The following is a 12,155-nucleotide window of genomic DNA, read 5'->3' as shown; positions in this document are numbered from 1 at the left end:
AAGCACATAAAATAAAATTTTATTCCAGAAAAAATACAGTCGCTTTATTTGTAGAAATTCTTCTCTTATACATTTCTGGAAGTACGAATTATTCCTTCATCGGTAATCTGGTTAAATCGGGCACTAATAGCATCGCGATCGCCGCACCTGCAAGAGATATTTAATATTTAATATTTAATAGAGCAAATATAACAAACGATCGTTTCTTCGTACCTATTAGGCTGACCGACGCGACGATTATACTTAGAAGACAGGTCGTTCTCATAAAGAGTTGCAACGCGAAAAGCATCAAGTAGGGAAGTATCTTCGTCAGGCCCATCACTGTGCCTCTGGAAATTGGTACCAGAAATTACGAGTTTTATATCGCCGCATCCGCAAACATTTGATTCCCGAAAACGCGTCTGATGGTCTAAGATTAGCTGAACGTGCCGGCCGTTCCGTTTTGCGCGACCTACCTCAGAGCGGTGGGATAATTTTCCAGCAGCAAAACGCACGTCGTCGTGCGTCCGATAGCGTAAGCGGCCAGGAAAATCGACGACAGAGTTACACGAATCGCGTGGTGCAACCGAAAAATAAGCATGAGCGAGGCCAGCCCACCCGCCAGTCCCGAAAATACTGAAAGCAATCAGAGAAGAAGAGATCCTTTTATACAGGGTGTCCCGAAATTTGCGAATTAGAATACTACAGTATAAAAATATTTTTAAAAAATTAAGTAAGAGTTATATATATATATATTTGTAAATTTTTATTTTAGTCTGTGAAATAATAAGAGTTTAAATATGACCAATTACGGACTACGTTTAAACGCTAAAATGCTCGCTTACTAATATATTACACACGCGATTAATGAACAGATAGCTGCCTAATCTACAATTGGCTATATTTAAATCCTTATATTTCAGAAATTACTGCTTAATATAAAAATGTACATGTAACTTTTTTACTTAATTTTTATAAATTTTTTTGCTGTGGTATTTTGATTCACGAATTTCGAAACACCCTATATATACACTAAATATATTAACTCTCTCTGGAGCTGATAAATTAAATTTATTTTAATAACAATTAAAAAATTGTAAAATGTAATAAAGCATTTAATTGATTGGTAGGAACTCCTTGAGATTACTTGTAACGTGATTATCGTTATCGTTATCATTACTTTTTTCTGTCCGTAACGGTAATGATAGCGTCGTTACATTTTTACGATAATGAATTCTCTCTCTCTCTCTCTCTCTGTCTCAGCCATTATTTTTATTATTACTTTAATCTCCTATTATCTTTATATATATTTAATAAATCACATTATTTTTGATTAGATAGAAATATTATTACAAAAAATAACAATTTGTTACGTTCTAAATAACGATACATATATGTTTCTTTTTAAAATTAGTAACAAGTAATGTAATATATTATTTTATATAAGTAATGTCCTTAATTCTGATTGGGTTCAGTAGACTCATCATCGGCTCCGGAGGGTTAAAATGATATCTTCGCAATTATACAAAAAATTTTAAGTCAACTGATAATTTGAGAACTGTAAATATTAGAAATAAAGAATGTAGAACGTTTCGGACAAAGAACGCAGAATTTTGAGAGCCAATTAAATAATGCATTTTAATTGAATGATCTTAATAGTGATAGCGATTCTTGGCGACCGTTTAGGTGCTTACTTAAATACGGTCGTCTGCCAACGACATCGATTCCAACGATGAGCAACGTCTCTCCTAACACGTAGCCTAGTGATACCAGCAACAACAGTTCGAAACGAGTTTCGTTCACCTTATCACAGCTTCGCAAAAAATCCAATACCATGTTCTGGACGTCGATGTTACACGTGCCGCTTACGATATAGTGCTCTTCCATTTCCTGGAGAACGTGCGTGTTCCACAAAGCGAGCCAAACGAATCTTAAACATCGTTCTCGTGATTCTTCTTGCAATCGAAGTGCAAGTGACAGATAGCTTACAGAGAAACCTCTTTTATTACCCGGGAAAATGCAGAAGACACGCTAATATTCCGCACAATGTCACACGCTTGTACGGAGGCTTGTGCACTCTGTGGATCCGTTCCCAGGTTTTCGTGAAGTATCTTTGAATACTGCCAGCTTCATCCTCGTCGTCTGGACGCACGCAGCTTTCTAAATCCCTAATCTGAGTCGTAGAGAACAATTCCGAAGAAATAAAGGAGTTATCAACGTAAATAGCAATATAACGTAAAAAGCCTAAATAATTATTCACACACATTTCGGATATTTCACTCCAAATAATTCTAGAATACGTATCCTGGCCTGTTGAAAAAAATTACTGTACGATCATATAGTTTATGTCAATATAATTAAAAAGCTCTAAAAAATAAAGTTTTACAGAAAAAAATCTTATATTATTTAAATCTCGTATTTTCTTTAACAGACAAAGTCATCAAATACTAAAGAAAAAAAGTTTTTAAATAAAATATTAGTAATAAAATAAATTACATTTTAAGTCAAATAGATCTAAACGGATCAACAGGATTAAAATATTTTCTAACTATAAAAAATAAATGATTTTTTCTATAATTGTGTACTTTTAGAAAACATTATTAATTTTTTTTATTCCTTTCTATATTGTTCTATATTTACTATCCATGCTCGTATTTTATTTCTTTCCACAATCGAGCTTAAAGAATCATTCGTTCAAAGCTTGAGCGAATGAAGAAATTAGAAAATAATAAGATATGAGCGTCGAGACGTCGTACCGGGTAGGTATCGGCATGCTTCAAATTATTGATGGCGTACATCTGTTGGAGCACCGCGAGTGCTTGTCTCGGCCGTCGACGAAGTAACAAATACCGAGGACTTGGTGGTAGGAGACCTGAGGTGCAGGCGATCACCAGGCTCGGCGTACCGCAAACAATAGCGAATACTCGCCAGGAACTCGGCCGGAATTGCTTGTCCAGCATACGTATGATGGACGGCATCATGGACCAGGAAATGCCTTTTCGAACAAAGGAATCTCTCTGAGATTTTTCGACATAAAGCTTTTGCCGATGAAACAGAAACACAATTCCAGTAGTATTTTATGTTTAAAACTTTTCCGCAAATATTAAACATTAATTATTAGACAATTATTTAGTTAGATGAGAGTAAATATATATATATATATATAGATCGATTGATTTTTTAATTCGTTTTTAATTTGTCTATAATTGAATCTTCTAATTTCCTTATCCGATTAATATTAAATTAATGTAAAAAACAAAAATGAGATTATCTTTAAAAGTCATTGTCATTTTTTAAACAAATAAATGATGCAAAAGTAAAAAAAGATTTATGTACATAAATTAGTAATCCAGTAACCGAGTTTTTTCACACTCATTAAAATTACATTTTAATGTCCAAAATGTTAATATATTAAAAATATAAAATATTTAATAAAAAGACTAAATTAAGAATTAATATAATGATTAATAATTAAAGATGATATTTAATAAATTTAACGCAAATTGTAAGGAATTATTTGTAAAATCATCTGGTTACCTATGGCTGATAAATAGCCGACTATCCAAAACATGTCGATTACTGCTAAACAAGTCCCTCTCTTTCTCATCGGTAGACATTCGATGAGATAAATTCTCAGAACGATATTATTTCCAGCTACTCTATAAACATAAACTCTATGTCAATGACATTAATGATCATCCATTAATAAACGCACACTTTAATTATCATGCAATTACGAATGCATTAATCTTCATATATTATGACATTCCCGCAAGCGACAATAAATCACACGAGTGAAGATAATGATATCTCCTTCATTAAATATGTAAATTGAAAAAGTGTACTTTTAGATATTTTATCGGTTTATCTAATTAGCAAAACGTATTTCACAACTGCAAATTAATTATTAAATATTATGTAATGTCAAAGTCATGCAACGCGCGTATCTCGTTATAGTCAGATTTTGTTCGGAAATATAATTGATATAATATATTATGATAAACATTGCATAAACAATGACAAATAAAAAATTGCAAATATGAAACATCTCATACAGCACAGAACGTGCAGCAATATCATTGCAATATTGCTGCAACTTTTGTGCTGTAGAGGATGTGCTAATATTAAAAGTAAATAGTTTAAAAATATTTTTTAAGTAATTGTAAATAATCGCGCATTTTTTATCGTTTTAATGTCATCATGAGATGTCCCGAATTGTATAGCTTTCATTATAAAAGAGGATAGGAACTTACCCCATTCCTAACATAAACACTGACAAATTTATAAAAAAATTGACTTGAGCGAAGGAAAGAGAAGCTGAGGCGCAAAACACGATGCTCATAGTAATTGGGATCAATTTTTTACGGCCTGCAACGTCTGATATAGTTCCAAACAGAAAAGCACCTACTGCCATTCCTAATCAATATTTTTAAAAACATATAACAAATCGATATATTAATATCTTTATAACTGAAATTCTTAACGCGTGATAAATTTTACAAAGACGAGAAATGTAAATTATATATTTTTTAACATTTCTCGTTTCATACTGGATAGCTAATTCAACAAAATAATTAAATTGCTAATTCAGCTAATTTTTAGTTAGAGAAGATTTTTAGTTAGAATTATAAGATTCATAAAACAATTTTTGATATCGTATACCAAAATTGGAAGTAGCGATGGGCATTATGGCGTTATCTTTGTTGAGCTTTAAATCGCACGCTATCAACGGTGCCACAATGGGAACAGTCAGAGAAGTGCTTGCTTCCGCAAGTGACAGTAAACCGCACAAAGTGATGATAAAGTAATGCCAGATACCCCATCCTTCATTAAATTTGCAAATTGAAAAAGTGTATTTTTAGATATTTTTATAATTAGCAAAACGTATTTCACAAATGCAAATTAGATATTGCATTATGTCAAAGTCATGTAACATATCTCGTTACAGACAGATTTTGTAACTGATGTGATAAAATAAGCAATTTTCCCGAAAGAATGCAAATCGAATTTTTCGCTCCTTACCTGTTTCAGTTATTGCAGTTTCGCAATCGTCACTCATGAAGATAGTACCTATCTTATCACAATAAAAAAATACAATAAAAAATTCGTCGAAGAATAGGTTATTAAATCAAATGTCGAACGTAAAATGAAGTTCTCTGCAATTTATCGGTTCGACTCTCGCAGATCTTTATATTTAGGCTGCGCTCGAAAACACTATCCGAGTGCCTCCGAGATGTTGTTCACCGAATATTAAACAAGAGTAAAATGATACTCGAAGGATGATGTTTTCGAACGCGATAATTATCGCCTATATGTTTTAATTATTATAATTATAATACGAGATCAATAAAGAAAAATATTGAGTTATAACTACTAAACATGTTAAAAATGAAAAATTTTTGACGACTTGAACTTTGCATTTTAATTTAGTTATTCAAATCGTTCGGGCTTTTCCTTATCAAAATTTTTGTTTCACTGACTCAATACTGTTAATCACATTGATACTCGTTATCACAAGTAATCTGTATCGCTCGTCTGGCACGTAATATTGATATGAAATGATTCGTAATTCATATACTACGTGGAATGATAAAATAAATACTCTCTAAGAACATATAGAAAATAAATCCGTTTATTAAATTAAAGACGGATGTTTCAATGTGAATGTCGCGAGATGTATATCTGATTATTCTAAATAGAAACAGAAGTGAATGTGTTTAACTTGAACAGCAGCGAAAGAGTAGAAAACACACGTACACACAAGTGTAATTAACAGTAAATACGAAGAAACATTGTACGATTTTTATTGTCTATTGATCCTTGAAGTACTCCAGCGAGCCAACGACATCGGGTTTCATAGCCTTCTTGCCAGGTTTCCAGCCGGCTGGACAAACCTCGCCGTGCTTGTCGGTATATTGGAATGCTTGAACCAGACGCAGAGTTTCGTCCACGGATCTGTAAATTTGCAACATAAAATCATTGTTAGCGATAAAATTGTATTATAACGATCAATGCCATGCTTGAATGATATGATCTCAAAATTTATACTACGAGATCTAAAATAAATTTTTATAAATTTACTACAGTTTTTTTAATAATCATGCAAGTGCCTCACCTTCCTACGGGTAAGTCGTTGATGGTGATCTGGCGCAAAGTCTGCTTGTCGTCGATGATGAAAAGTCCACGGAAGGGAACTCCTGACTCCTCATCGAGGACGCCATAGTCACGGGCGATTTTGCAGCTCTTGTCCGCCAACAAAGGAATGTTCATCTCACCGAGACCACCCTGTTTGCGCGGTGTATTTACCCACGCGAGATGGCTGAAGTGGGAATCGGTAGAGGCAGCAATCACTTGGCAGCCGATGTCGGCGAACTCCTTCGCTCGATCGGAGAAAGCGACGATTTCCGTCGGGCACACGAAAGTGCTGTGGTAAAATATTTATGTAATTATAATTTATTTAAACTGCCTCTATTTCTTATTCATTCGAAATCTTAAAGATGCATGATTTTTGTTTTATTTTACTTGCTACAAGTCTCTCAAACTTCAAGTACTTTTTTGTTAAATCTATTAATTTTATTCATTATAATTTAAATAAACACATAATACAACTCGTTTTAAACTTGATGTAATTAGCAGCGTGATTTTAGAACATAGAAGACCTGTTTTCCATAATCTCTCAGAATAGAACACGTATCTTTTTGTTATCGTTTCAAATGAATCAATTAAGAGCCAAGTGTATGCAAATGTTAAGCAATTACACAACACTTCTTGCAGCAGCAATTGAGAATTGTATAACTGTCTCGTTATATCCTGCCCATGAAAGTATGATCGTAATGCTTACAAGTCCAATGGGTAGAAGAAAAGCACAACATATTTGCCCTTGTAGTCGGAGAGTTTGATATTCTTAAATTGTCCGTTCACAACAGCAGTGCCGGTGAAAGCGGGCGCCGGTTTCTGGAGCTGAGGCATGATTGCTGTTGTTTAGTCGCTACAACCAAGAATACAGAGAAACTTTATCTACTTTTCACAGATATCATGCTATCATTATGCATTCATAATGCATAACTTATTTCTAATGAATCGTTACACGAAATAATCTCTACTCTCGGAAGTTTCGCAATAAATTCGCATTTATATCCGTGTGATAAATTCATTACAGAGTTTTTTTTATCGCCGCGCACAGAATTCAAACAAAGATTGAGATATAATTGAAAGAAGTGCCAGTATATCAAAATACACGATTTCTGATAGCTTGAAATGATTGTTATTCTCAGTTCCTACTGCCTGTGCTTTGTGTTTTTTTAATTGTGTCTCAACGAATTCGATTGGATTCAGTGCGCACTAATATGCATTAATGTCTCCAACTGAATTCGCTATCAGGCTTTATGTAATCCTTGCAACTTATCTGCGAAGAAATGAAGATCCTGAAAGTAAACATTTACAAGTTTCCGAATTGTGCGATAAGATTTTTGGAAATGCCATGACGGGAATATCGTACTTTGGTGAAAGTACTTAAGATTAAATAATTCGTAAGTAATCAGAATTAAGTTAACATAAGTGTTGACTCACTGAGGCACGAGTGGGTTCGCGCGATAAGCATTTCAAAACCGTCGCTAGCTAAATATTTATTCAACGATAACTTATGTAAAGTTCCTCGCGTGTTTCGTGTAGTTATAGACTTATAAACTGTCACATATCATCAAATTCACACGGCGCGACGCATGTATGTGCCATCATCTCCATAAATTATCAACGAATATTAAAATAACAATGACACAATGGATAAGAAATAACGCGGCCGAAGAACTCGATAACACCGTAGAAAAATAACGTATTCAGAATGGATTAAAGATACACAATTTATTTGTCGGAAACTGTGAGAGTAAATAAATGTTTTATTTAAATGAACCGTCGATCTAAGACAAAGTTATTTGTAAAAGTGACTATAGAAGATTCTATAAATAGTCAGCTTATTTGAATACCTGGCACATCAGTTGATTATTATAAATCAATGACATATCTTTCTTTGCATCGATTAAGCGTTGAATTAAATTTACGTAGACCTTTCTTACGTATTCTGCGTGAATTAACATTAAACATTAATTCGATAATTCTTAAATTCTGATAATGCAAGAATGACGCTTCAAAGAAAATTGGATTCAGTATTTCCCAGAGACCAACGGGATGAATAGAAGGGATCAATCGAACTGGCACACCAGGTGGGACTTAGATTGCACAATGAGAGATATATATATATGTATATATATAAAATAGATACATATAAACCGAGGTTTTGTATGAGAAAGAAAAAAAAAGAAAACCATACATACAAAGAAATTGGGTAAGGAAAAGCTTCGCTTGTAAAACGACTTCGCGCAGAAGCACTGAAAAGGATACTTCGTCTAATCATACGGACGGCCTCGCATTGAAACGAAACTTCTTTGTCAGACGACTCCATTCCAACCACAATTTCAACTACAAATGTGCACTCAGCGATAACCGCAACCTTGCATTCCTTCTATTTATTTCAGTTTAAAGAAAAAAACACATGAAGTATCTCTAATGTTGAGAAATTTATTTTTTACTCTTGTATGTGCAGTAATAGATCTATTTTTTACAGCTGAACTAATATATAGAGGAAGTTTACCGATACCGACATACTATTGTACTTTGTTCTTGGACAATATTTTTTAGCTAAAGTTAAAAGTAAAACTTTAGCTTTAATACAAATTTAATAAATAATTTTAATTTAATAATAATTTAATAAATACAAATTTAAAAAGTATCTTCTATCAATAATACAGTAGTTTCTATATTTTTTTGCAATTTTGTAATAATTAACTTTTTCATAAGATAAGCAAAAATTGACAAAATGAGTTTTAAACAGGCCATAACTATTTTTTCAAGATCCGCTCAAATTTCAATCTTTAAAGCCTAGTTTCACAACTCACGGTTAACTCTTAAGTTCAACTTATTTCTCATCTATTTCCAATTCTAGAATTGAAAAAAGAGATAATGAATAAGTTGAACCTCGGTTAAGAGAGTTAACTATGGTTGTGAAACTGGGCCTTAAAGTGAGATTCATTCTAAAAATTTAGAGAATAACTATATAATATGTATGTGTGATCTATTATATTGCATGCGATTAATATAATAAATTAGTGCATAATACGACGTGTAATTAATAATATTTAATACCAAAACTCGATTTGTTATCTTCATGTTCATAATGTTATGTTTCCGGTAGAATCTCGTTAGGTTCCGATTGTGTTCGTTCTCGATGACAAGGTATTCTCAAAGGAATTCCCACGAGATAATACGGCTAATCTGTTCAGTAATTGTTCGGAAATTCGCTTGCTGACGTTAGTTGATGAAGATTATCGCGCATAAATCCATACGTGATGCATGCCGGCGAATGCAACTGCTATCGCTCTGCATACTACGTAAGCCGGCGAATTGCGTTAATTCGCGCAACGACGTTGAAATCCATTAAAAAAATATCTGTCATGAATTCTTTATCGATGTCGTTTTCATTTCGCTGCGCTTACGCAATATTTCCGAGAAAGATGACCATAATGTGATACACTAAAATCAATCGATCACGTTAAAAGAATCAAAGAGCAGTACATTCCAGATAAGGAATCGATTTATTAAAAAGACACGTTTCGGGCAAGGAGAGGATGATATCTTATTTGTATTCATTGTGCGTTACATTTAATCTTTATTCATAACTTATTTCTTTAATATTTAATAGATATTAGATATATTTATCTTAATTGTATTGCGTTTAATTTCTAGCTCTAATTTTCCTATTTCTAATATTTAATAGTTTTCTTAATTTTCTTCCACTGTACATGGAGTTTTAAACAAAAAAAGAAACAAAAAAATATAAGGCACATAAGGCGATTTTTGGCGTGCTTTCGGTATAGCAACCAAAAGCAACCGCGACTAAGGCATCTTCGTTTTCAGGGATCAGAAGACAAAGCCCCAACCGCGGTTGCTTTTGGTTGCTATACCAGAAGCACGCCAAAAACCGCCTATAATAAAGCATAAGCAGTAATCGGCCAATTACAAAAAAGAAAGTTTAGAAGAATTTCTGGATGACTTTTGGATAGGAAAATATAAAAAAAGAGTTCAAATTACAGCTAAAATGTTGAAAAAAATCGCAATATAAATCACAACATAAGGGATAACTTTTGACCAGACTTGGCAACAGTGGACTTTTATTGCCTTAGGGCCTAAGCACAAGATGGCTGTAACCGAGTCGTGGAATGTTAATTGTAGTCGTAGATCGACACACAATGGCTATGTTTACACCGTGCGTTTAGTCCGCGACCTATACGATAGATGTCTTTGTTTAACACAGGATAAACAAGGACATCTATTGTATAGGTCGCGGCTTAAATGCACGGTGTAAACGTAGTCATTAGGCCTATTCTTTTTGGCTGAACGTTTGCATCAGTCCCTCCTGAAGAGAAAAGGAAGAAAGATGAACTAGTGCAAAAGTTCAGCTAAAAAGAACAGACCTAATGTTTTGGCATATATGTACACTGAAAAAAATGCATGTAATTTTACATGGAAATTACATGTATATGACTGGAAAATTATCTAAATTACATAAATATGCTTGGAAATTTATTGGAAATTATAAATTCCCAATCATATTTAGGCAATTTTCCAGTCATGAACATGTAATTTCCATGTAAAATTACATGCATTTTTTTCAGTGTAGTTACGTTAAAACATTAGGTTCGTTTTTTTATTCCTACATTAGAACTTCTTTCTCACTTTCGCCAAATATCAAATGTATACGTATCTCACCTTAAGTTCCAAAAGTGTACTCTAGTTCAGCTGTAGAAAAATAAACAAACCTATCGTGTGTTGACCTACGACTCGCATGACTTGTCAATTACAGACATCTTTGTACTTAGACCTTTACGTTTTTGTATGCCAGAGGCTTTATTATTAACGAATTCGATCACTCACACTATATTAGATCAGTACATTTTAAAAAGGCTGTTATTTATATGAAACATTTAAATGCAGTGATATAATATAATAACTTTGAAAGTAACAATCCTTAAATAACATTAATAAAAATAATCTTTAAATGATCTTTAAATAACGTTATAATATCATTATTTAATTAAATATTTAATTGTTTAAAATATTTATACGCTTCTACATTAATTTTGACTTCATATAGCAGGTTTTAGTATGCATTAATCAAGTATAATGCAAGTGAATTCGCTATTTCATAAATCTCCACGAACTCGACTGGTTCTGGCGGATCATGAGAATATATTCGTAAAGCGTGACTTGCCAAATAGTGACGGTGCCGAATAAGTAGTGGCGATCTCACGAATCCTCTCTATATCGCTATTTCTCTCTCCCTCGATTGACCTTCGATGTTACGAAATAGAGCGCAATTCACGCGAAACAGAAGTACGAAACGGTACTTATTACGCGTCGAAGGAAGGAACTTCTGAATTATGCAATTCGTTTTCGAGACCCTCTCGTGTGTTTCGATCACAAAAACGCGAGTAGCTTCGTCAGGGCCGAATTTCGACCATTACTTTCCGAGAGAAAAAAGGGCAGCTGTAACTAGAGCGATCATCCGGCGTCGTCCATGTCGTTTGTTTCGATTTTGTTGAACAAAACGTCGATTTCATTTGAGATTGTGTGACGAATGGCGAACAAACGATTTAGAAAATTCGGAATAATGATGATTACCTTGAAAGAGCTTCCTCAAAGAATACTGCGAACCGCCAAAGACGAAAGAATGACGAGGAAAGAACAGGAATTCGCCGGCGACCGGTCTCTGAAGTCTGAAACCTTTTGATATCGACCGCTGCATATATATACACGAAGAAGTCGAACAGTGTTGGCAATCATCGTGACATCTAGCGGCCGGCTATCGTACTCTGTACCGCGTGAACGTAGGAACAAAAGAATCGATCTACTTGCACTTCGTGCACTCGAAGTTACACTTTCTTTTTCATTTCAAACGCTCGTGTGGGCAATTGGTCTGTTCGCGTTGCTTAAAGGTGCCTTTTCATACTGACGCTCGACGCTTATTTTCAGCGTCAAAATAGGTCACGTGATCAAAATTAACGCTTGGTCCCGTATTCATATGCTGGATTCACACTGCATCCGATTTTCGTCGTACGACGCTC

At 33.9% G+C, this 12,155-nt stretch overlaps 2 protein-coding genes across 2 annotated transcripts; both read right to left on the bottom strand.

The window, feature by feature from the left end:
• Positions 1-15: 15 nt before the first annotated feature.
• Positions 16-5,341, bottom strand: LOC108723928 (synaptic vesicle 2-related protein). Its single transcript, XM_018449997.1, has 10 exons — positions 5,002-5,341; positions 4,642-4,803; positions 4,233-4,395; positions 3,517-3,638; positions 2,736-2,974; positions 1,989-2,152; positions 1,674-1,909; positions 456-615; positions 214-329; positions 16-147 (listed from the first exon to the last, which is right to left on the bottom strand). Exons 1-10 carry the CDS (start codon positions 5,036-5,038, stop codon positions 89-91), a joined length of 1,458 nt encoding a protein of 485 aa, XP_018305499.1. The 5' UTR covers positions 5,039-5,341; the 3' UTR covers positions 16-88.
• Positions 5,342-5,484: 143 nt separating this feature from the next.
• On the bottom strand, positions 5,485-11,854 carry Prx2 (Peroxiredoxin 2). Its single transcript, XM_018449920.1, has 4 exons — positions 11,713-11,854; positions 6,821-6,967; positions 6,095-6,403; positions 5,485-5,934 (listed from the first exon to the last, which is right to left on the bottom strand). Exons 2-4 carry the CDS (start codon positions 6,946-6,948, stop codon positions 5,790-5,792), a joined length of 582 nt encoding a protein of 193 aa, XP_018305422.1. The 5' UTR covers positions 6,949-6,967; positions 11,713-11,854; the 3' UTR covers positions 5,485-5,789.
• Between the last annotated feature and the right edge of the window lie 301 nt (positions 11,855-12,155).

Source organism: Mycetomoellerius zeteki, unplaced genomic scaffold (assembly GCF_001594055.1).
Source record: "Mycetomoellerius zeteki isolate Tzet28-1 unplaced genomic scaffold, Tzet1.0 scaffold252, whole genome shotgun sequence".
NCBI classification, from domain to species: domain Eukaryota; kingdom Metazoa; phylum Arthropoda; class Insecta; order Hymenoptera; family Formicidae; genus Mycetomoellerius; species Mycetomoellerius zeteki.
The sequence above is the reverse complement of the archived record's forward strand: the minus strand, read 5'-3'. Positions and strand labels throughout refer to the sequence as shown.